At 40.2% G+C, this 25115-nt stretch overlaps 11 protein-coding genes across 11 annotated transcripts; 5 read left to right on the top strand and 6 right to left on the bottom strand. All coding sequences in view use genetic code 12, as the record gives it.

The window, feature by feature from the left end:
• Positions 1-36: 36 nt before the first annotated feature.
• Positions 37-726, top strand: PICST_33138 (hypothetical protein; the record flags this gene model as incomplete). Its single annotated transcript, XM_001385957.1, has 1 exon — positions 37-726. The coding sequence occupies one exon, from the start codon at positions 37-39 to the stop codon at positions 724-726; it is 690 nt and encodes a 229-aa protein (XP_001385994.2).
• Positions 727-736: 10 nt separating this feature from the next.
• Positions 737-1507, bottom strand: RPL12B (putative mitochondrial 54S ribosomal protein MNP1). Its single transcript, XM_001385606.1, has one exon. The coding sequence runs from the start codon at positions 1491-1493 to the stop codon at positions 978-980; it is 516 nt and encodes a 171-aa protein (XP_001385643.1). The 5' UTR covers positions 1494-1507; the 3' UTR covers positions 737-977.
• A 605-nt stretch (positions 1508-2112) lies between these two features.
• RPB9 (DNA-directed RNA polymerase II) lies at positions 2113-2451 on the top strand (the record flags this gene model as incomplete). Its single annotated transcript, XM_001385956.1, has 1 exon — positions 2113-2451. The coding sequence occupies one exon, from the start codon at positions 2113-2115 to the stop codon at positions 2449-2451; it is 339 nt and encodes a 112-aa protein (XP_001385993.1).
• Positions 2452-2682: 231 nt separating this feature from the next.
• Positions 2683-3947, bottom strand: TPK2 (cAMP-dependent protein kinase catalytic subunit; the record flags this gene model as incomplete). The annotated part of the gene is made up of 1 exon (XM_001385605.1): positions 2683-3947. The coding sequence occupies one exon, from the start codon at positions 3945-3947 to the stop codon at positions 2829-2831; it is 1119 nt and encodes a 372-aa protein (XP_001385642.1). The 3' UTR covers positions 2683-2828.
• A 1601-nt stretch (positions 3948-5548) lies between these two features.
• Positions 5549-7364, bottom strand: PICST_73033 (predicted protein). Its single transcript, XM_001385604.1, has one exon. The coding sequence runs from the start codon at positions 7158-7160 to the stop codon at positions 5601-5603; it is 1560 nt and encodes a 519-aa protein (XP_001385641.2). The 5' UTR covers positions 7161-7364; the 3' UTR covers positions 5549-5600.
• A 1431-nt stretch (positions 7365-8795) lies between these two features.
• On the top strand, positions 8796-9254 carry PICST_33133 (predicted protein; the record flags this gene model as incomplete). Its single annotated transcript, XM_001385955.1, has 2 exons — positions 8796-8974; positions 9077-9254. The coding sequence occupies 2 exons, from the start codon at positions 8796-8798 to the stop codon at positions 9252-9254; spliced, it is 357 nt and encodes a 118-aa protein (XP_001385992.1).
• A 1517-nt stretch (positions 9255-10771) lies between these two features.
• On the bottom strand, positions 10772-12726 carry SMF1 (manganese transporter). The gene has a single exon (XM_001385603.1). The coding sequence runs from the start codon at positions 12450-12452 to the stop codon at positions 10857-10859; it is 1596 nt and encodes a 531-aa protein (XP_001385640.2). The 5' UTR covers positions 12453-12726; the 3' UTR covers positions 10772-10856.
• Positions 12727-13709: 983 nt separating this feature from the next.
• Positions 13710-14453, bottom strand: PICST_61736 (predicted protein; the record flags this gene model as incomplete). Its single annotated transcript, XM_001385602.1, has 1 exon — positions 13710-14453. The coding sequence occupies one exon, from the start codon at positions 14451-14453 to the stop codon at positions 13710-13712; it is 744 nt and encodes a 247-aa protein (XP_001385639.1).
• Positions 14454-15855: 1402 nt separating this feature from the next.
• Positions 15856-17948, top strand: PICST_68199 (predicted protein; the record flags this gene model as incomplete). Its single annotated transcript, XM_001385954.1, has 2 exons — positions 15856-16071; positions 16183-17948. The coding sequence occupies 2 exons, from the start codon at positions 15856-15858 to the stop codon at positions 17587-17589; spliced, it is 1623 nt and encodes a 540-aa protein (XP_001385991.2).
• Positions 17949-18153: 205 nt separating this feature from the next.
• PICST_36839 (hypothetical protein) lies at positions 18154-23475 on the top strand (the record flags this gene model as incomplete). The annotated part of the gene is made up of 2 exons (XM_001385953.1): positions 18154-23203; positions 23240-23475. 2 exons carry the CDS (start codon positions 18154-18156, stop codon positions 23473-23475), a joined length of 5286 nt encoding a protein of 1761 aa, XP_001385990.2.
• Positions 23476-23779: 304 nt separating this feature from the next.
• Positions 23780-24523, bottom strand: PICST_47651 (predicted protein; the record flags this gene model as incomplete). The annotated part of the gene is made up of 1 exon (XM_001385601.1): positions 23780-24523. One exon carries the CDS (start codon positions 24521-24523, stop codon positions 23780-23782), a length of 744 nt encoding a protein of 247 aa, XP_001385638.2.
• Between the last annotated feature and the right edge of the window lie 592 nt (positions 24524-25115).

Here is a 25115-nt window from a genome sequence, read left to right as displayed (position 1 = left end):
TATCAATCACTACAAAAATAGGTGTATTCTTTCCAAATGTCATCTACATCACTGATATTCTCAGTGGGATATCGGAAAGTGCCAGACGCATTTCATGTCAGCCCTACGAGAGGACTCTCTTTGATTTCTCCTACCCGAAATAAAAATGTCCTAGACAGTCGTTCACAGATGGGCAGTGCTAAGAAAACCAACAACAAATATATCAATAGTGATGCTAATGAACCCCGAAGTGCTGTCCGTAACAATATCGATTCTGATAACTATGACAGAATTGTTGAGAGCAATATTGGACTTGATACCGCGGTATCCAGCCAACGAATTCATGATTCGCTTCAGACATTGTATGAGTTGACTGTTTCCAGTATCAATTTGAGTCAGAAACAGAAGGAGGCAATAGTGGAGCTTGTGTTGTCATTGCAATCCTTTGTTGACGGCATTGAAAAGCAGGAGATAGGACAAGATAACGAGAGACCTATTAGTATCCAAGTAGTACGAACTATAGAGTCAATTCACAATCTTATAACGTTTAGTTCATCTATCACTACTGAAGAAGTTGATAAGGACGAGCCCAGAAATCACTATTTCCACGACCTATCAGTCAATTTGTCGCCGTCAATATCAACACGCTCGTTCTATGATGAGAGTATTGCTGTACGTATGCCATTCCCTACAAAAACTAAAGAAAACACGCAAGACTCAGACAGTGAATTTGAAGATGAATTATAGACTAATTATGCTGACAGAAGAAGTATAATATTAATGTATATGTACAAGATAAAGTCCCTAGGGACATTTATATATGACCATGCAAGAAACATCTGCGATGTACATGCTATGAGCAAGGTTCGATAAATAGGACTGGTTGAAGGATGTGATAAAGCCGAAGATGTAGATTACCTCAAGTAAGCTCAAAATTACTACATTAAAGCTCTTTTCAATATCATATCAATACAACAATTCTCAAATATTCATGTTGCTTATTCCAAAGATACCTTGGCACCCAAGCCTTCCAAAGTAGCCTTTATCTTGTCAGCATCTTCTTTGGCGACGTTTTCCTTCAACACCTTAGGAGCAGATTCGACGAACTTCTTGGACTCGACCAAAGACAAGCCCAACATAGCCTTGACTTCCTTGATGATCTTAGGCTTAGATTTGGCGTCAAAGGATTCCAACTTGATGGAGAAGATAGTCTTTTCTTCGACAACTTCCTTGACTTCTTCTTCGACAGGTGCGGCTTGTGCAGCTGGGGCAGCACCAGCAGCTGGAAGAGCGATATCAGAAATGTTCAATCTTTGCTTCAATTCTGTCACTAAAGCTGAGGTCTCTAACAATGTCAAAGTAGAGATCTGGTCAACGATAGCAGAGATCTTTGGATCAACTGGAGCAGACTCAGCTGGAGCAGCAACAGTAGCGTTGAAACGCACAGCGATTGGAGCAGCTCTTCTGGAAGCAATTCTCAAGACTGGTCTGACAGTTTGACGTAATAAGGACATGGTGGAATGGTTGTGGTGATGAAAGGAAGGTTGTTTAATTGGTAAGTAGACGTTCACCTCTTAACTATGGCACAATTGAAAAATTTTTGAATGTGAAAATTGGGCCGCGCACGTCGAGTACCAGACTTTGTATTGAGAGTTCAATATGGAGAAAAGAGACAGCTGAAAGAACTGGAATAAAGGACTAATAAAGCTAGCAAATGTAATTTCTAAGATTGCTATATCATTAGGTCGATATACTTCATGAATCATATAGGTTTGTTTGTACATAATTGCTTGAACGGTGCACTTTCTGTAGTTTCCTCTTTTCCTATTCCTATCATTTGTCTTACGTCAGCGCTGAGGTCAGCTGAAAAACTCAAGGTGAGAAAGTTCAAGATTTCACTAACAAGAACTACCAGGAATTCTTTGAATCCACAATTAATCCGAAAAGAACGATAGAAGTCAACTGTTCCAATCCCATTTCGTTAAGAAGAACTTCCACAGAACTTTACAACTTCATCTGCTGATTGTTTATTCCAATATATTTTCAAGCATATCAATTTTTTCCATATTTGATTTCAATTTTCATTCCTTTTTCAATTCAACTTCATCTTAATCAACATATATTCACATCACAATGGCCTCGTTCCGTTTCTGCGCAGAATGCAACAACATGTTATATCCAAAAGAAGACAAGGATGGCCAGAGATTACTCTATGCCTGTCGTAATTGTGGCTATACTGAGTTGGCAGAAAACCCAAAAGTGTACAGACACGAGTTGATTACAAACATCGGAGAAACTGCTGGGGTTGTCCAGGACATTGGAAGTGATCCTACTTTACCCAGATCTGATAAGGAATGTACAAAATGTGGTAACAAAGAGTGTGTTTTCTTCCAGTCACAACAGAGAAGAAAGGATACCTCTATGATATTGTTTTATGTCTGCTTGAACTGTAAGACAGTTTTCCAGGCGTAATATGAATCTGAATCAAAAGTCTCTAGAAGTTTATGATCTCATAGGAGATCAAACTTTAACACGAATTCCAATATAAACAACTTCGTGGTTATCTGCGAATCTCTATGAGGCTATGGAATTCATGAATTGGTGAAGCCCGCTAGTTCACATAGACACTTTTAACTTTAATGTTAAAAAGGGTTTTTGTCATAATAATCATGTACAATAGTTCAATTCTACCGGAGTATCTATCCGCATTAGTAGTTATACGATCATACATTAAAATAAAAAAAGTAAAGAAAAATCGGAGCAAACGCATGTAAACTGATAATATAGAAAATCTTCAAAGTCAATAACTTCAAAAAGGAAAGAGTATGAAGTGAAGCTGCTTCTACCAACTAGAAGTCGCCGAAGAACTCGGCGTATGGATCGTCACCAGCAGAACCGTAGTCTTCAGATTTATCTTCGGCATAAATGTCAAAGAGCGAAGAATCACCGACACCAGCAGTAATGGGAGGTTCGTATGGAGTTTCAATATCTTTGGCCAACAACTTCTCCCAGACAACTTCTTGAAACCATGGATGGTTTCTGATGTCAGCAGGCCCGTTAATCAAATTACCCAATCTTCTCGTCAAGTCGGCTGTTATCAAGTTGGACAACAAGTCTATAACGTCAGCCCCAAAGAAGCTGGGATAGTGGATCTTTCCTGACAAAATCTTTTCATAGGTCTTCATCGGGGTAGAATCATAGAATGGAGTGTAACCGGCCAACATTTCGAATATTAACACGCCCAACGACCACCAGTCCACAGATTTGTTATATGGTTTGGTGGTAATCACCTCGGGAGCGATGTAGTCAGGTGTTCCACAAAGTGTCCATGTCACAGTGCTGACTTCCTTGGCAAAACCGAAATCAGTGATTTTGATATGGCCGTTTCTGTCAAGCAAGATATTTTCGGGCTTCAAGTCACGGTAGATAATGTCGTGGTTGTGCAAGTATTCAAGCGCCAAAGTCACTTCAGCGGCGTAAAACTTGGCTACAGGGTTGGGGAATCGCTGCGACTTTCTCAACAACGAGAACAATTCACCACCTTCAATGTAGTCCATCACCATGAACAAGTTCTTGGAGTCCTGGAAAGTACCCCACATTCTGATGAGAAAAGGGTGCTCCACTAACTTCAACATTCTCCGTTCATCGTTGGTGTGTTCCACCTGTTTCATCTTGACAACTTGGTGTTTCTTTAACACCTTGATGGCATAGTATCTGCCGTTGTGAACAGAACGAACCAAGTGGACACGGCCAAAGGAGCCGGTCCCCAACGTTCTCATAATGGAAAAATCGGTCAACGAGTACTTTCCTTTCGATACGGTGGAACGCTGAGGCAACAAGGACTGCTGTACAGCATCCACAATACGTTGCTGGACTACAGGCTTGCTCTGAGGCACATGAGTTTCGGTGTGCTGCTGTGCAATTGGCTGCGGTTGTTGAGATTGTTGCTGCTGCTGATAGAATTCCATATTGTTGTTGCTGTTACTGTTATTGTTACTATTGGTGCTGCTGCTAGCCTGAATATTTGTGCTATTTGTGCTCTGATTGGAGTTGTTGCTGTTGTTGCTGTTTGTCAGGTTGTTGTCGGTGTTGTTCAGTCTCGTGATGTGGAGCTTTTTCAAGATATTGGACGTAGGCATCAAAAGAAGAATCAGGAGATTTCAACTGATTATGCTGGATTGGATGGAAGTGAATGGATTGTATTTGGTAGCAATAGTATTATATCAATATCTTTTCTGAATATTTGTAGTGTTATATTATGGATGTATGTGGAAGTTTGATATTTTTGATAATTGCTTTGTGGATCTCAAAGAAGCTGTTCTCCGAAGCTTAGTAGCAATCTATTCCTTATTACAGATAGACTTGCTATACTATTCAGCACGGCAAATACGACAGTTTCAAAACAAAATCCAACTGTATTAACTATTAGCAGCTTCAATTGTGTTTGCAGAATCTACAAGACAAATCTATCTCTAACAATTCCTAAATGGATTCTATTATGAAATACGACAAAGTTGGGGGAGTGAGATCCGTGCAGAAGAGTGGGGATGGACACTGGGGAAGTTGGTGCGGGAAAGCGGGGAATACCACGATGGCAGTGTGAAGAACACGAATTGAACGCTTCCTATTCGCTGGTGAAAACAGTGCAGAAGCAATTGAGGTAAGATTGCCAACGCTTACGGAAAAGCACATCCCCTTTAATCTGGAAATCGGGAACTGATGATGAAATTGGTGATGTCGCAGTAGATGAAGGATGCGCGCGACATTTTGCTGGCATAAGCTTCGATCACGTTTTCTGTCACGTGGTGAAACTGTCAATCCCTGAACCCCAGGAAAGCAAAAAAGAGCTCGGTTAAGGAAATGTTTGCATTGACGTTTTGAACGGAATATTTAGATTCTTTATTAACATTTTCTTCCTCTGTGGGTCTTTGTAGATGTAGATTGGATAATTAACGTGGTTATCTGCAAGAGAATCTTTGTCCAGTAGGTTTTCTCGGTGTCTATATACACTACAAGTCCCTGAAGAATAATGGTGGGTTAAGAGCTGGTTTCTGGTAGTGTAAATATGTCTATCTTTCTAAAAGGAACTACCTTCAAAACTTATCATATCGTCAGATACTACAATTGCAAGAATATCTTTCTTGTAGGTTGGTGAGCATTACTGGAATCTCCTGGGGAATTCCAAAGTGTCTGATCAAGTAAATTTTGAGTGGCTTACATATTTTTGTCATGTTGCATAATTTGCAGCTAGGCTTAACATATCACAGCGCCATTAAATCTACTAATTTACAATAATTATTGGAATGATACTGTCAACAAATATTTGACAGATTCTGGATTGGTTGTTTTGGCATATTTGAAGTGAATTGTCCTCCTGTATTGTCCACAAATTTGTGTCTTACAATTTTATACTGAACAAACATGCGCAAGTAGAACCGATAAAATAGAAAATTTTGGATCTTACGAGTTGGGTTTCTACAACTTCGGCTTAGTTTTCTTTTACGATTTGAACACGTTTGAAGTTCCCGAATTAAGTACTGGAATTCTTAGAATCTTGCAATAAAGAAATAGATTAAAAAATGGTATATTTCCCGGTATTCTTCGATATAAAGTTATTCTATTCATGTGCTCATTTTGCCGTTTTTGTCGTAGCCCCATTTGAACTTCTTTTCAGCCAGCTTACAGTATTCTTGGGCAAGTGAGGTGGCACAATTACTTAACAAATTATTTTCCTCTCTGGCAGTCTCAACTTGGGCGTAGTGGTTTACGACAGTTTCTTTCTGACCACTGAAGATCTTAGCGACATGTTGCAAGAACCCCTTAACGTGGATAAGACGGTTGTTAATATCTGCTTCTGAGTATGTAACACCCATTATGTCTTCAAGCTGATCCTTGCCATTCTTGTCCTTTGTAGTAATGACGTCCCAGTATGCAATGGAGTTGGGAATTAATACGCTCTTACTGTCCGTACACTTCGCTTTCTCTAACGCCGGATTCCATGCCATAGTATTGATATTAAAGTCGACAAATGAACTGACGTAGTCCATTGTGTAGTCGTCAGTTTTATAGGCTTTGGAAATGACAAAAGAGTGAGGGCGATAAATCCTCTCGATACATCCACATTTGTGGTCATGTGAACGAGCAATTCCAAACCAGTATTCTCTCTTTTCGGCAAGATGTTTAGGAAGGAAAGACGCTGGAATTCTGACAACGTTGGTTCCTCCTCTCAAGGGTCTGGCTTCATCTTCTTCAAAATCGTCACCGGAAATCTTGTTACAAGCTCCGTTGTTGAAGTCGCATTTGACAATACGCAAAGGATTCAAACTGTACACGAAATTAATGGATGAAGCATCTTCGTCAAAGAAAGGAGCCCAGTTCTTTTCTCTCTGTCTGGGTTCCATGCCAACTAACCTCATTGGAATGGCTTCTTTAACATTTGTCAATGGACGATACACATGTATAGCTCTCTTCCAGCCAAGATCGGCACGATAGGTATTGAAGATTATGACTGGCTCTTGTTCTTGTGTTCCACTAGTGGTATCGTTATAGTTTCTCAACATTACACGAGGATCATCGGCTCCCAAAAAGGCATTATCTCCTCTAGGATTTTCATCTAAATTAACTGGAAGAATGGCAGGGAACACAATATCAGACTGTGGAAATTGGTAGTCGAGTATTTCTTCCCAATTTTTGTTGAAAACTTGGGCATACAAGATACTGATAGTTGCCTTGTTACGAAGGGAACGGTGACTGTAGGCTACTCTGCTGACAAGAAAGAACACTTGATATTTATCCAACCAAGTAGAAGAACCAGCGAACTTGTACCATTTCTTTTTGACAATTACATCTTCTTTTTCCCAGGCTTTGTCAAGAAAACATTTTCTGATAATGGGATATTCACCCGTGCCGTTTATTATAAGTGCCTTGTCTCTGATAATTTTCATATCCCTCTTTTGGTCAAGACTATGTGGCTTGGAAGCCTTGACTCCATGGTCGTCGTGGAAGCGAACATCGCCACACTTGAAGTTTTCTATTTCGTCGATGCCCTTTTCAATAAAGGAATATCCAGGGATTTTGACGTCAGAATAATCCAACAGGACTATCTTTTCAGAAATAGGCGAGTTCAACAAGTTGAATGAAGGACCCGAGACAGACTTGTAAATGTTATGAGAGTCAATCATACTGTTGACAAGATAGTACCACACATTAAGGTTAAGAACTATGATGAGAGCCACCAAAATCCCCAGGAGTATCTTGGAGCCATCGATTTTGGATTGGGACCGGGATCTTGAGGTCGCGATAGGCACAATTTTCTTGAGAGCAAACAACGACAAGGGTGTCACTATTAGCGCCGTGACAGTATAGAGGCTCTGGGTGTCCTCATAGTAATTCCGTACATAATCCACGGCGGAATCCATCTTGAGTTGGTGAACGAATGTAAATTTTAAGGAGATACAAGAGAAAACAAAAGTTTACTAGATAGGCTAAAGGGCGTAAGACCACTAACAAAATTTTAAGAAAATGGGTCTTCTTTGTTTTCAGAGATTATGCCGAAGTTAAAAAATATCTGAAGAAAATTAGTTGAGGTAATGGCCATCCCAAGGCACGTAAAATGTTCATTAGTTAACAAAGGTCTTCGAAGCGTACTTTTTCTTAAAGCCCTGACAGGAAGTAGAGAGAGAGGTGCTTGTAGGACATCTCATTCCCATTCATTCACTATCTTAATCAACCTTCATTCAGCTTTCAGTTTTCTTCGCTGCGCCTTCAGTACTGTCATGTCTTCCATCTTCTGTAGTAAGAATATATTGACTTTCTTCCTTGTCTCCCCACCTTACCATAGCCAATCATATACTCAACTCCTATAATGTATCTTGCGTTCTTATTCTTTTTAACCTTTTACTTCATCATAAATTACTCTTTCATCTCCCAATTGACCCCAATATTTGTATTAATGCAACTGTAAAACGTTTGGCTTTATCTTTACATATCTCTTTTAATTCAAGTGTATTTAATATCTAACAGGCATACATATTAAGTATAAAACAAACTAGAATGGCTTCATTCTGCTCATAAACATTCAAATAAAATGGTACTGTCTTTGTTACCGAAGCAGATATTATTAGGCATAAGGAATATGTTAAGATAAGGGTGAAGTCGTTTTGAAGATATATTTGCTGTGGTAAATTTTGAAACAAAAATTAAAATACATTTTAGACAAAAAATACTTTATTTTTGGTATTTTATGCAAATGCAGATGGCTTATACAATCAAAATTCTGAAATTTCATATTGTGATTGTATCTTGTCTAGGCACAAATATGCACAATTTGTGACGTCAAGTGAAAATGACAATACATTTATGCTTCGTAAAAAAATACAAGGCTTCAATTTCTATTCAAACTAGCAACTGGAATTGGTTTAAATACCGGTACAAAATTATAAATACCAGGGCCGGAATTGGTTTTCTGAGCCAGAAACCGACCATTGAAATTGTTATACCAGCCAGCCGATACTATCCAACTTTTTATAATTACGCCATACATGTCTGTAGCTGTTTCGTAACTACATATTTGTTCTTAGACATGGATGATGTGCCGTTTTGTTAAAATACAATAAAACCGGACTATCAAAAACAACATTTTTTAACCGCAATTTTTAGCCTCCTTTACTTCAGGACTATAACTTTTTGGTAGAGAGAGTAGTCACTATGTGAGTATGAAACAAAAAGTATAGAGAACTTTGTTGCAAGTTATATGGGTTTCAATGCTGGGGGTACTTACTGGTGCATCGACGGACTTGGTAACAGATCTGGACCAAATGACGACTTTGGGAGTCACAGATGTCACCTGTGGAAGCATGTTCAGCTGCAGCGACTACAAACATCCAAATACACCAAACCAAGAAAATGACATGGACGAAGTAGATGATATTGGATCAGATTTCGATATAGATATTGCCAAAGAAGAAACCGTTTCGCACACAGAGAATCTCAAAAGGTAGATTACGATACCAAAGACTTGGAGGAAATGGTCTACGAAGATGTTTCAGCACACAGAGTAGGGAAGATCATCTGTATCCATTGCAACTCCTCACAACAGGAAAATGATTTGGAATAAGACTGTTGTTGATAAGTTGGAGGAAGATATATCTGCCAAAAAGGCAGGGCCCTTAAACACTTCTAACTGGTTAACGCAAAGAGTATATGGAAAATATGGAGGAGAAAACGCAACTCTAAACCTCTATGACATATTGAAGGATCTCAAACAGGCCACCTAATAACCAAAGCTTAAACGCAATATGACTTTATACCTAGGGTTTTGTTAAGAATTCTAAGTGTGCTTTAAGAAGAAGTCTGGACTCTGACATGACTTGAACGGGGGCAGAAATACTTGATTCTTGATAACGCATCTGTCCACTGGCGTCGTTGATATTCTATTGCGGTTTGATTGAGCTTGAACTTGTGTTCTAGCAATCATACTCTCTCCTATCTTTAAATTGTACCGAGCAGTTTGGGTAGCTTCCAAGTAAAGTTAAAGCCATGTTCGAGTAATAAGGACTAGTTGACAACCAAGGGCCAACGAAGCTGCTCTAGCTATTCCACAGGAGAGTTGTGAAAGAATCTGCAGACATATTTCGAGACTCTTGAATTGAGCTTGAAAGAGGAGCTTTTCTAAATGATATGACAAAACATATAAATTTGTAAAAGTACTGAGTCGAAGAGGGGGTATTTCTACTTTTATTATGTCGCGGTTATCTAAACTTACAAGAGGTTTGTAATTGCATGCCAAGATTTTCTGTTAACAGCAACAACTTCACACTTAGTATTACATTTTTCAAAGTACTACCAGACTGTGGTAGTAATCACTTTCGTTTATCAATTTCTAGGTTAGTTTGAACATATTTTGAAGTTCAGTGAAGCTTCTGGCCCCTAGTATAAATAATTTGAACCGGCGCTTGAACCAATTCCGGTCAGAACTTTGAATATAAAATGTTTTCCCTACAATAGTCGTAAAAGAAATTTTCTGGCTATGTTTTAAAATAATATGTCTGTCACTTCTACTCATGTGTCGAATATAAAAAAATAAATTTAACATATCCATAACCTGTGAAAATATGAAAAATTTCAATTTCTATAGACATCTATATCTTTGTCAGATAGAGATTGTGATTTAAATATACAGACCTTTAGATAGAGAAGGTCTTCATTACAATTTACCTAATAATAATTAAATAAGTCTGATAATATTATATTTATTTTTGCAATAGATCGCGACGAGTATTTGCTTGTCCAGGAACTTATGTAGGAAAAATAATAAATGAGCTAAGCCCCCTTGCCAAGTTTCATTCTCTGTGTGTCTAGTCGATCTCACAAGAAAATTTACTGCGGTTATTCAGGTTGCATACAAAATCACAAAACCAATTTCATGCGATTGCAAGTTAGACCTTTTGCATAGCCCTCGGAATAAGTATTGCAGGTTGGCTCAATTTTGTACGATGGCACAAATAATCTTACACTGCTGGAACAGAGTTAAGTTGGAAGACAACAAGACGATTTTTGAATAATGTTGCACCTTTTCGGTGCTGATAATAATTCCAGCAATATTAGCCTATCATGCAAAAAAGGATTTGTTCTTTCATTTAACCTTTAATCGAGAGACAGGAAGATTAATCTGGCTTCCCTGAAATCCTTTTCCGCTAACTTGCAATCTCATGAAACTGATTGTGTCCCAAATATGGGAAGGTTTGATCTACTCTAAACAAAACCTATCCATACTATGAAAACACGGTTAGATCGTTAGATTCTATGTATTGATCTGTATGAAATACTCTCGTATTCCTTGTATTACCCAATAAATATAAAATGTAAATGACAACTCTCTATTGTACGCCGTGCATGGCCATATCCACTATGGCATACACGTTCAAGACCGAGATGAAGAGCCAGATCAAAACTGCAATCACTGCAGTGATCCAGTTGTTTCCCAAGTATTTGTATCTCTTTTTTGTATCCTTATCCTCTACAATGCCCTTGATACCTTCTGTGTTCATTTCCTCTGGGAGTTCTACCTTCATGATCGTCTTCTTACAAGTAAAGTAGATTAAAGGAGCGGTCAAAGGAGGCAATAGAATTGAAATGACAATCTGGGACACGTTCAAAGCCGTACTTAAACCATTACGTCCTATGCAAAGCGAGATAATTAAGCATGGAATGATAGAAATAGCTCTAGTGATTAATCTTCTCATCCATGGCTTGACAGTCCAATTGATGTGACCTTCACTGACTATTTGCCCAGCTATGGTACATACTATACCTGCGCTCTGACCACTGAACAACAATGCCAACATGAAAATGGTACCCACCACAGGGGCCAAGTTCTTGGAAAGTAAGTAGTGGATAGTATACAAGTCAGCATCCACAGCTTCTGGAGTGTCATACAAAGAGGAACCAGCTACAATTAAGATGGCCAGGTTCACGAAAAGTGCCAAAGTCAACAAAGTCAAGGTCAACTCAATGATGGAATATTTTAACGAGTACTTGATCGACTGGTAAGAAGGTTTGTACTTATGGTAAAAGTAGTCTGCCTCTACATCGCGCTTAGATTTTGCTGCTGCTTTCTCGTCTTCGTCACTGCTATTGTCATACAAGTCGTTCAAGTTGACGTGGCCATGAACGACGTCATATTCTCTCAACCTTGGCTGTACTAATCCCGAACCCAAGAACAAACTGTGGATCATGACGGTGGAACCAATGATAGAAGTGGCGATAGTCATGCCTCCGTCATCGAACATCTCTTTCGAAGGGACGAAGCCTCTGAAGACTTGTGCAGCATTGGCATGAATCTGCGAAAGCTCAATAGCAAAACAGATAACAACTGCCATGACCAACAAACCTACGGCATATTCAAACATTTTTACGAACTTTGTCGAAGAAGTGTCGTTTCTGTAAGCAGCAAGAACGAACAAAACGTCGACAATAGTGATGACTACACCGGCTGGTAACGGCACTTTCAATAAGATATTAAGGGCGATAGCGGAACCAATAACCTCGGCTACATCTGTAGCAATAATAGCACACTCCGCAAGAATCCAAAGGATGATGTTTAACCAGCGAGGCAAGTATTCACGGCAGCATCTAGCCAAATCGTAACCTGTCACCGAGCCCAACTTGATACAAAGTGATTGGAGGAAAATAGCAATGATATTTGAGAGAAACACGAAGAAAAGTAACGAGTATCTGTTTGAAGCACCAGCAGTAATGCCTGTGGCATAGTTACCAGGATCCATGTAAGCAACTGAAATAAGCAACCCGGGGCCAACAAAAGACATATACTTGCGGAGAGAAGTTCTCATACGCACTCCAACGTTTGCATGCGGTTGCGGTTGATTCTTGATGGAACAGTTATAGTCTGGCGACTTTTCGTTAGGAGTCTGGGGAGAGTTCTCCATGATATTGTTAGACAGACCCTCTACCATTTTCAAATACTAATATGATGAGTGAATATGAATGCAAAAATGTTCAGAAGGAAGTCAAGACTATTGAACTCGATAGCGAATGTGTGAATGTGAATGGGATAGGATGTTGATAACCTCAGATGAAGCCCTTGTTCTTAGTATCTCAATACTTGATCCTATATGGGCTGATTATTTGGCGATTCAGAGTATCGAATTCCAGCTTTGATTTGAGAAAATAGCACTTCTAGTTTCCAGCAGTTCTTTAAGCATGCAATCACACTGTTGTTATTCTTTGCTATGCTACTGCTCTCGTACTCTTCTTAAGCCGATAGAAATGCAAATATGGGGAAAGGGGTTGTATTTAAGTTGAAGACTTTTTCAGCCGAGACTTTTTTATTATTCCACTAATCCGCACCCGGCTGAAAACGGGCACGACAGGTACGGTTGCAGAAGGAAGAGCTGCGAATTATATTCTCTGATAGACCCCTAAAAGTTGGATTTCTAGATTGTGTTGTTTTATCTACGGACAAGTGTAAACCAAGCAGAGGTTACGAAACGTTGTGGCATGTTAACGTTATGGCATTTCACATTTTGCTGTTTGGATGATGAGAACAACCAAATTATAATTGAGGGCTGGAACGCGTTACAAAACGGTGGATCTGTACTGTTCAGGAACACCGAACAATGGAGGAGAGCAGATTTTAAGAAGTGAAAGAGTTCGTTGTATCTAACTGAATTGTCTGTATTTGGGTTTGTCCTTAGTACTGTGGTGGTTATCAGGGCCCCTTTCTCCTTCCTCATCAGAGGCTGTGTCTATAGTTCTAAACCAGGAAGGCCATGGTTGAAAACTGTCGATTGAAAGGAAATTGTGTAACATTTGACGATCTCCTTTTTACCTTGTGTAAGGAGGAGGCTATGACTCTTGGCGTTTTCAATACAATATTCCCTCTGACGTACAAAGCAACTAAAACTACGTACGATTTACTCTTGGGTACTATCTGAATAATGTACAATCTTGCTCATCTTAACAAATCTGGTGGCTTTGTCCTGGTTGCCTGTAGATTTTAATTTGTAGAATTTTTACAAAAAATAGCAAAATATGAATACAATTCGCAGCCATTAAAAAACCTACTATTAATTACTTATCAGCTATAACGTAGTTCCAATTATACATTTAATGGTATTCTGCCCATATCTACAACCCTAGCATTAGCTCCATGGTCGCATGTTCCCTTAATTCTAATCTATTCTCTATCACCACGTCTATATTCTAGTCTATTACTTATTTTCGATAAATTGGTCGATATTGGCACCCTTGGCTGCAACAATGGACTGGACCTTGGACAAAATCTCAGCAAAACTGTTGAACTCGGTGTATGGGATGCCTTCTCTGATGGAATATTTAATCAAGTCCTTTCCGTGCTTGGCAAACAACAAGTTGGTTTCTTTGGCAGCAGAAATGTCAGAAACACCATCACCACAGTAGAACAAGAGCGGAGTGTTGGAGGCGTCGTAACCGTGGGTGGACAAGTATTCCTTAATTGAGTTGGACTTGTCGTGGCCGAAAGATGATTGTGGGTCCTTGTATACAATGTTCCACTCTTGGGTTTCGTCGTTGATTGCAACGTCGTTGGAGATGATGTCGATGTTATCAATGGCTTCTTGGCCCACTAATCTCTTCAACAACGAGTAGATTATGGGTCTCATACCTGAAGAAACAACGATAACTGGAATGCCTTGAGATTCACACCAGTGGTAGAAGTCCTTGAAACCAGGATCCAACTGGACGTTTTTCAACAAGAAGTCAATACATTCTGGGAATGGAGTGGTGATCGAGTTCAACATATCTATGAAGCCATCACGAAACGACTGCTTGCCGTCCAAGATGTGTTGGTTGATTTCGGCTCTCTTTTCTTTTCCGAAACCAAGGTTATCGGTCAAATAGTCGTTGGAGTCTTGCAAGGTGACGGTCCCGTCCCAGTCGGTAAACACGATGGCAGGCAAAGTAGTAGAAGTGGTCATTATAGTTTTGAAGCTGGGAATAGAGAAACAAAAGAGAACCTATTCGAGCTCGTGTTTTTCAACAAGAGTCAAACTCTTGAATATTGCATTATATGTTGTATGCACGCAGGTGGTGAAAGGTTTTGCTTGTGAAGATCATCGGCGCGGTATAGGCGTGTCCGTATGTATACTAAGTGTTTCAAAATCCACACTTTTGTTGCTTTTGTGTGAAAAATGATGAGAATTACAACAGGACAGAATAATTAGCCGCCCTAACGAACTTGAGTTGATTTAACGTTTTTAGATGAGCTGCACCATGCCAGCGAATAAGCTGGTGTATGCGGCCACGTAAAAAATACAGAGTGAGCGTGAAAGTTGGATTGTGATGAATAACATCAACAAATAGACCCAACCAGGCAAGTATACTTGTATTAGAAGGATTCGCCAGGAGTTCTGATTCTCGCAGCTAGGTTGAGACAGGTTTGGGTAGTGGCAACTCAGTGCTGTGTGAGGTAGGATCGCCTATGTACCACGGTGCGGCTCGGAACCGTCGGAGTAGGCTTATCTACAAGTAATTACAGCGAGGGTCTACAAAGAAGGTAGGGTAGCCAGAAGGGCATGGCATGGCGCTACGCGTAATGCCTAATGCGTAATGACGACGACAAGAGTGTAAGTACGAAATAGAATAATGAGCACTGGTGAAGATAAGCACTGGTGAAGATAAGCGAATGAATACAGTGTCAAAAAAAGGAATACGCCGATACCAGAAAGAAGATTAGACTCATACAGAATCCGCGGTGAAAGCTCAAAGCTCACTGCTCACAACGGACTGAATTTCAGTTGAAGATGATGTCAGCATGATGTCACCAACCAGTGTTTGCCCAATACACGGTGTTAGGCTTCTGGTGCATGCTCTCTGTGTCTTTCTACATAATCCACATGATCCTGTTTTGGTTTGGAAGCTCCGTGGGATCGTACCACGAATATTATATACGTTGCAGTAGTGTATTTGGAAGGTAATATTGTGGTCCTCCTCCACAACACGCTATAGCATCATTGGAAACCCGCTGATATCCTTAAGGCGATTACGGTTTGAGATCCCGGTCTCTTATCCTAAGCCGTTGGCACCAATATACGATATCGAAAGACATTATTCTTTTTGACTTTTCTCCTGTATTCCGATCCTCATCGTGAATTCTCGGTACTCATCTTGACAATTGTATTCTCGCTTTTCTTTCTGCTTCTCTTCTATTCTCACTTCTTCTCTCTACTATTGCTCTGTGCACTACATCGGCATCTGTGGTAGACTTCGTTCTTCTTCAATTCTCATTATATTCTGCATCTACCGCGCATTTTCGAACCCCCTTTACATTTCCATAGAAACGTCTGACAAATCCACCTCCAGCCCATTGACTATATGACAATGTTCGAGAACCTCAAGGCCTTCATCAGACACGGCAAACAGGCCAACGACTTGAAGAAGAAACAGGCAGCCGCTACAGCCGCCAGTTCCGCCTCCCAGGCTGCCAACATCAACAATACCAACTACTCCTTGAACGACTATGCCTACGACAACTCCCGAGGATACGCCGATATAGACGCTTACAGCATCAGCAACGAGCCGTCGACGGCCACGCTTGTGGAAAACGAAGCCAGAGCCCAACAGGTTGATGCTGAACCCAAGGATACTCAAAATGTCTACTCGACTACCTACACTGACAATTATAACTACAACGATAACAACTACCAGAAGGTAGCTACCCACATTGTGGAGGAAGAAAGACTCCAGAGACAGAAACAGAAAACGGCCAAATACCCCAATTTGGACAACTATGAGGTGTTGGAGAATATCGGCGAAGGAGCCTTTAGTGTAGTATACAAGGCTAGACACAAAGTTACCAACAAGCTCGTAGCCATCAAGATTTTACGTAAGTTCCAGATGGACCAGGCGCAGAAGCTGGCAGTCCTTAAAGAAGTGACCATCATGAGACAGTTGGACCATCCGAACATTGTGCGTTTCATTGAATTCATTGACTCAGACTTGTACTACTATATCGTTCAGGAGTTGGCTCCGGGCGGTGAGATCTTCACAGCCATCGTAAAATACACCTACTTCTCAGAGGACTTGGCCCGTCATGTGATCCGTCAAGTTGCCGAAGCCATCCAATATTTGCACGATGAAGTAGGCATTGTTCATCGTGACATTAAACCTGAGAACCTTCTATACGTACCCATTGACACAAAGCCCTCAGTCAATCCAGTTGCCAAATTGCGTAAGTCTGACGACCCTAACGCCAAGTTGGACGAAGGAGAGTTTGTTCCTGGAGTTGGCGGAGGCGGCATCGGAGTGGTGAAGTTGGCGGACTTCGGTTTATCTAAGCAAATTTGGGAGCACAACACCAAAACACCCTGTGGAACAGTAGGATATACTGCTCCAGAGATCGTCAGAGACGAGAGGTACTCGCGTGAAGTCGACATGTGGGCTATTGGCTGTGTGTTGTACACGCTTTTGTGTGGATTTCCGCCATTCTATGACGAGAGCATCGATACTTTGACTGAAAAGGTCGCTAAAGGGGAGTATACTTTCTTGAGCCCATGGTGGGACGAGATTTCTGACGGTGCCAAGCACTGTGTTTCAAAACTTTTGACTGTTGATCCTTCGAAAAGATATGCCATTGCTGACTTTTTGAACGATCCTTGGCTCACCAAGCCTTACAATGTGCAAGTGGCTCATGATGCGCCTGCCAGTGCCAGAGCCGGCAGAGATAAGCACCCTATACAGACACACAACGGCAGCAACAGATACTCGAAGAAATACACCAACGGCACTCACAACGATTTGTACTCACCAGCAGCCGTAGCCTTGAGAGATGCGTTCGACATATCTACTGCTGTGCACAGAATGGGCGAAGAAGCCGCGCTTTCTAAGATCAACACCTTCGATAATGTCGTAGAAGGAATCGAGGAAGAAGACGAAGACCAGATCGAAGAAGACGTCAATATCCAAGGTCAGGTCTTGAATAAACACAAGATAACAACACCACGTAACGCTCGTCTTAATAAGCAACACCAGCAGCCTAATATGTTTGACTTGAATCTCGGGGGTGCTTCTATATTGGAAAGAAGAAAACACAAACAGGTTCCTGTAAAGAGCTGAACTCTACTTCCTTCAAAAACATATCATCTTCTGTCCACCATCTTGTTACCATTACCTTACTGAATCATGCACTGCCATTTCCACTCGATTCTATTCCTAACCTACAACATGCCAATACTACTAGTTTCTACTTTGTTTATTGTGTCGTGTCTATTTCCTTCAATTCTTCGCTATCGCGGTGGTGCAAGTTAAAAGTCGTTTTCGCAGCCATTTAGTATACGTACGACTACAAGCAAACTTTAGAAGTGAATGTAGAAAGTAGTCGGTAGAAATCATACCATAAGCACACCTCCATCAGACTTATATATCTACTCTGTGTATCTTTCTGTGTATCATTTTAATGTATCTTTTCTATATGTATTTCTAGTAACTTCAATGACTTTTCATAAATGCGCTTAAGTGCGCTTATATGCCAATTATGGTAGCGCACGCTTAGTTATCTAAATTCAATATTCCTATCGTACACTTTTGCAACTGGTTCTTCTTCAGCAGCGAACGTTTGCCACTGACGTCTTGTCACTGACGTCTTGTCCCAATACAATAGCGGTTCCCGAAATCATAGAAATGGACACTTCAAGATTCCAGCTTATCCATTTTGATTTACAAGCCATTTCACGAGTCGCCACAGCCGAGGCACTGGCTACACCTAAGGTTCACAAGAAAAGAAAGCTAACGCTTCGCAACAGGGACCTTGCTATAGATAATTTGAAGTACCAGGATGTAATGGAGTCTGAGCAGTTACTTCGCAGTCAACAGCTTGAAAACGGGGAAGATACGGAAGTCGTAACTATTGTAGATCGCACTATGAAGTTTGAGAACCAAGACGAGCTGCTCTTCTTACATAGCCAGTTTCTTTCCAAAATGAACGAAGTCGCTAATGGTGTATATGAGTATGTTCTGGACGAGATGAAGCTTCTTTTCAGTGGAGAGCAGCAGTTGTTGATGGTGAAAAACAAGAAAATCGACAAGCTACCACTGCGACTACTTCTTTCGGTCAATATAGCACAGTCTCTAGAGAACGAAACACTCAAGAGCGAAGTGTATTTGTTGAATTTATCCAATCTCACACAGTTGAAAAACAACTTGCTGAGTTCAAAACCAATTGTAGGGTTACTTTTCAATACCAAAACGTACACAATTGAAGTCTCGATCCATTACAAGATCCAGCTCACATCTAATCTATACCGTAATTGCCAGACAGAGGTTATCAGGAACATCCGTATGTTGATGGCTAATATCGCACAGCCGTGTCCGACTGATAATGAACCTCATAACTTGGTTCATAAGTATAGTAACCGAGAAAGTGTGACCAGTGGACTATTCTACAGATCCATATCTGAAAACACAGAGCAACTTCCACGTATTGAAGAGGATTTTGACATTCCTGAGCTCGAAACGAACCTCATACGTTTCCAAAAGAAAACCGTGAACTGGATCCTCGAAAAGGAGAATGTCAAGTTTAACTTCCACAGCAATAGATGTACTAAAGTACCACTTATAGACGATTCCGCAATCGAATTGATAACCTCTTCACTCAGAAATGAGCCAACCGACAACGACAAACTCGATACGCTTCTTTATACCATCATGAACAAACTCTGTTTCGGATGGAAGAGGATCTCCTTGAACAACGAGAAATACTTCTTCAATGCCTATACTGCCCATTTGGCTTCGAGAAAATCCGTGTGCAAATACTTGCATAGTTACTACAATGATAGCGATAAGCTCATGTGTCCAAAATACCTACCAGCACAGGCATTGCTATCGGAAGAAATGGGGTTGGGAAAAACTGTAGAAATGACAGCATTGATGCTCATGAACAAGAGGTCTATAGAAGAGGTTAATGAACCGTTAAGAGTTCAACTCCATACTTTTGGCGAAGTCAAAACCATCATAAAAGCAAAGACTACACTCGTCATTGCGCCAGATTCAATCTTGAAACAGTGGGTGGAAGAAATCGTTCATCTAGCTCCAAGTCTAGCTGTAACTATTTACCAAGGTGTGGGGAAATATCCAAAGTTAGACAATAATGCTGTATTAATAGCTGAGTATTTAAGAAAGTTCGATGTGGTATTCACGACGTATGCTGTGATATCAAGGGAATTAGACTATGCATTATACTCTTCCAGAGGTAAAAACACAAGAAACGCTACAAAAAAAAGAACCCAATCAGAACACTTTGAAGAAACATCAGCTGGAGATATAATTCCCAGCTCTTCAACTGAAAATGACATAGTAGTTCAAGATGAGCAGGCGCTCTTGAGCGACTATAAGTCTTTATTTCAACTTGCAATTACTTCCAAGAAGCCCAAGATTGCAAACGTTAGATCTAGTGATTCCAACGAAACCGATTATGAAATGGCTCTACAAGATGAGATTGCTTTGGCCATACGCCATAACCGACTTCCCGAAATTTATAAGAAAGTCGACTACGAATCTCCGCTTATGTTGAGTCAGTTTTGGAGAGTTGTTTTGGATGAGGTCCAAATGGTGTCATCGACCATATCAAGAGCTTTCCAGAGTGCAGCATTGATACCTAGATATCATTCTTGGGGGGTGTCTGGTACTCCAATCAAGAAGAATCTTGGAGATTTGCATTCAGTTCTTCATTTCCTTAGATATCAGCCATTTTGTGGTGATGTAGGTAAGCTATCGTGGGACTACATAACCGATGTTGTCAACAATACTAATGATGACTTTGTAAAGCTATGGACTACAATTGCAATCAGACATACCAAGGCAATGACCCATGACGATATTCAATTACCTCCTCAGTCTCGTGTTCTTTTGACAATTCCTTTTACTCCTATTGAACAAGATTTCTATAATGAAAAGTTGGAAGAATGTCTAGCTGCTATCTGTTTGGATGTCAATGGAAATCCCATAAGCAACGATTGGGAACCCTCTCCAACAATTATGACATATATGAGAACATGGTTGATGAGACTAAGGCAAATTTGCTGTAATCCCCAGATTGGAAATCTCAATCTTGGATCTAGAAAGTATAAGAAGAACTATGCTTATAACAGGACTTTCGGTGCTATTCAGCAGTTGAAAACTTTGGAAAATCTCTTGGATGACATGTTGACCAAGGCATATAATGAGATTGTAGAGATTGAAAAACTGATTATTCTGTTGTATCTTGATATGGGAGAATTCTATGAATTCATATACAATCCCAAGGAAGCGCTTCTTTTTCTAACTGTTGGAGTAGATGAAACTGAAAAGATAATACATCGTTTGAAGTTAATCCTTGAGAAGTACATCAAGGACTATAGAAGTCAGAGCAGAAAGTTGGATTTACAGAATAGTGACGAAAAGGACGAAGATATTGGAAGAATCGACGAGCGTGGAACTCCAGAACTTGCTATTGTGAAAGATGAAGTTTTAGAGAAACTTGAAGAAAAAATCAAACTGACTAGAATTAGGATGAGAAATTGGAATATAATCTTGCATCGGTTCTATTTCCTTATTGCCTCGTCCTACTTTCAGCAATATGATAAGGAATATATGGAGATCATGAGCAAGTCTCAGGTGTCACAGAGAGATATTCACAGCCTTGAAGAAGTGAAGAAAATGATGCACTACGAAGAGGGCTCCAGAGCAGACGAATTGGCGTCTTTGGTAAATGGCGTAGCACCAGAGGATTTTGTATTCACCAAGAAGCCCATTATGACTGAATACGTTCAAGAAGCAGATATTAAGGAATCTGAGATTGAGGAGGCTAAGCTTAAATTCCTAGAACTGAAATACTATGATCTAGCTGAAGCTACCCGTGGAGAGATTTTGCGTGGTTCTATTTCCAGTGTGGAGAATGCTGTTAAAACAAGAATATCAACAAGAGGTCGCTACTACGATGGCCCAGGAGAATTTGTAGATAATGGAACCACTTTAATACCCAGAAACTCGAAGAAGTTCTTCATGGTGATTCCAATCATTGAAACTGACTATTTTGTTGATTATTCGATTTTTTTTAAAATTAAGTTATTTGTGGACAAATTGAATAGGTTGATTCTTGAATTGAACACACAAGCCAATACGATCAACAATTGGATGCAGAATTTGGTGAGTATCTTATGTACTCCCTTGTTGACCCTGGATAAGAATCCTGTTGGTAATGAATACGAAGAAACTATTCAGGATCAAGATAAAGTATCGTGTTATTTATTCGTTTTGTCTCAAGTGTTGACTGATCGCTCTGAATTTGTTAATGGTGCAGAGAATTCTACGAAGATTGTCAGTATTAAAAAGGCTCAAGAAAAGAAAGAGGCAGACTTGGAATTACAGAAAATCAATGATGAATCCTTCCTAATTGGATTAACTGAAGCTAGAGAACAAATTAGACCTCGTGTTAAACTGTCATTGCAAGAGTTGGTTTTATCCATCAAGACAATTGAAGCGGAACTTAAGGACGAAGAACAGAATGACCCTGAGAGAACGAGAATTCAATTGGAATTACTTGGCAGCTTGGGAGAGCGAATTCGAACCGTGTTTGAAAACCAAAAGCTTTCCATGATCTTATTGCAAAAGGAATTGAATGTCAATTGTAATGCAGTTTTCAATTGCCGTATTGATTATTATAAGCAATTGCAACAGATCTCGGACACAGTGCAGACGTCTGATTTCCATATGAACAGAGAAGAATTGGTTATTTCCAAGATCATGACAAAGTTGGTTTCTTATGGGCTGTTGCACAAGCATCTCAAGTTCAAGATGGATAAATCAGTTGCAAAATTCCGCTATTTGAGGGGTTTAACAGGAAGTGACGAGGACATTATCAATAAGGATGAAGATGAAGCCTTGATGTGTATCATTTGTCGTTCTACAATTACTATTGGTTCTCTCACTCAATGTGGCCACAAGTATTGTAAAGATTGTTTGGAGCAGTGGTTGAGGAACAGCCATAGTTGTCCCATGTGTAAATCAGTTATCACTACGTCATCGGTGTACAACTTCACACATCATAAACCTGACCTTAAGGCTAACAAGGTTGAAGATGCGAATACGGTTGATAAGAACAACAATATCTTGTATTCGATTTACAAGCCGATTTCAAAAGATATTATCGATGAAATCCAACTGATAAAATTGAAGCAGTCGTACAGTTCCAAGGTTAATATGATCGTCAAGCAACTGCTTTATATAAGAAGCCAGAATCCAGACGCCCAGATCGTTGTGTTTAGCCAATGGCAGGATATGCTCTATATTCTTGGAACTGCTTTTAAAGCAGCAGATATCTCATATTTAGGATCATACGGAACTTTGACTCCAGACATTGGAGGAGGAAGACGCATAAAGAAGTACGACTCTGTGGAAACGTTCAAAGATCCTCGTAACAAGATCACCTGCTTTTTGTTGAATGCTAAGGCACAGGCCAGTGGATTGACTTTGATCAATGCTACTCATATATTCTTGTGTGAGCCGTTGGTTAATACGTCGTTGGAATTACAGGCGATCTCGAGAATACACAGAATCGGTCAGACAAAGCCCACCACTGTGTGGATGTTTGCCATCGAGAACACAGTTGAGGAAAGCATTGTCATTATGTCGACTGGAAAGAGGTTGGAATATATGAAGCAGCAATCCAGCACGCCAGAGACACTTGAAAACGATAGTGAGGAAGCAGGAGCTACTTCTGCAGTTGATGAAGATCAGACAGCTTCTTCATCGACTTCCGCTTCTGCTCTCATTGCAAAGTCGAAAGAAATCAACTTGAGCAAGGCAGAGTCGATGGCGTTGATGAACAGTGGAGGAATTGATACCATGATCAACAAGGGCATGGCACAGGGAGAGGCGGTGACCAACTTCGATCTTTGGTCTGCTTTCTTCAGTGCACGGACTCAGAGTCGTCCACTTGAACAGTTGCAGGATTCGAAGGTGACGTAGTGCTGGATAAGAAAGACTTTGAACTAGAAACTTATTAAGCATGTATAGATTCCTTTGAACTATGTATGTAACTGGATATTTGGTATATATTTAATGTTATAAGTACACCTCTGGTAGGATCTTATGGACTTCCAGCTAATAGTACTTTTTGAGACATATTAGCTATGTATGTTTAAGTATAAAGCATACACCAGTATATCAATAATTGAGCGTACACTGACAGAACTAAGAAGTTTGTATTTCGGAAGAATCAGTTGTTCGTGCTAAACAGATAACTATGAGCACTTATTAGCTTGAATATTCATTAATCTAAGAGATATGTGTTGTCGTCCAGGCCTCCGTATAGTTCGCCTCTATCCACCAATTCTGTGCAAATCTTGGTGACTTCGTCCTGGCCAATCCCCACGATCTGAGAAATCAATCTTGGAGGCACACCTTCCACCATCAGCGGACTGTGATCCCTAACCACCTTCATTATACGTTCTTTGATAGATAATTGGGGTGCGGACGTCGATGCCGACTCGGAAACAAACAACAGCTTTTCATCCTTGGGGCGTGGCTTGATTCCCTGAGCAAGCAAGTGATGGTGAATAGCGCTTAACACGTGCGACAAGACCTGGTTATGGTCCTTTACAGGCATGACCAGTGCATTTTGAATGTAACTCTTGTTGGACATTGACTTCAATGCACCTGTAACGTAGACATATTTATCAAGGTACATGCGGTACTTTTCTTCGGCCTCAGCTGGTGTTCCGGAGTTTTCATCTACCCACTTTCTGACATTAGTCGTACCGGTGCCATCTTCGATTGTCACCAGAATAGCTGAGGGCAACAGATCAACACTACGCACAATTCCAACAAAGCTTATCATGTTTAATTCTACGTTATTGACCTTAAAATTGCCGTCTGGGATTGGCTGTGTAGCATCATTAATCTGTTTAATAGTAACAGGAGTCAAACTGGTTCTGGTTCTGGGTTCAGACTGAGAGTTAGGAGCATTTTCAGTCGTGAAACCCCCACTGAATTCGCCATCGTAGAAATCCGCCATTGTGTATTTTTTGATAAAAAGATTGGAGATGGATAATATAAGAAAGAGCTATGAATTCTTAATATTTACATGGCAAAGACGCGTTTCTTACACCAAATTCGCGGTTAGTGGTCACGTGAATTTCTTGAATTCTGGAGTATGGTTCTATCAGTTGAAGCGAAGAGGATTGTTGAGGTGGTTGTTGAGGTGGTTGTAATCAGATACTAATCGATGAGAAAATCGATGAGAGTCTACATTCATTACAGTAAAATTGTTGTTTATTTTGGTGGACTTTATAAAATATAAATTCTCAGCTGTCTAGCCTCGATATATATATACTTTCATCCCGATACATATAAACTCGTAGCGAAGTTACACACAAATGTGTGAAACCACTTAAAATTCTGTAGATCAGTTCCCTTTCCTCTAATACATAACGTTTCTACTTCCCACCTCTTTGTCGACTTATTTTGGCATAATTCATCACGTTTATGAGGCCGGTTAAAGCTTGTCCGGGTAACTCATTTTATGTTTGGAGTGAAAAGTTCCAACTTGCTATAATTCAATAAGACGCCTAATCTCCTTTCAACAACAACGGTTTGTATTTCAACAG

The sequence above is a fragment of the Scheffersomyces stipitis genome, chromosome 6 (genome assembly GCF_000209165.1).
Source record: "Scheffersomyces stipitis CBS 6054 chromosome 6, complete sequence".
Taxonomy (NCBI): Eukaryota; Fungi; Ascomycota; class Pichiomycetes; order Serinales; family Debaryomycetaceae; genus Scheffersomyces; species Scheffersomyces stipitis.
This window is presented reverse-complemented; position numbering and strand designations above follow the sequence as displayed.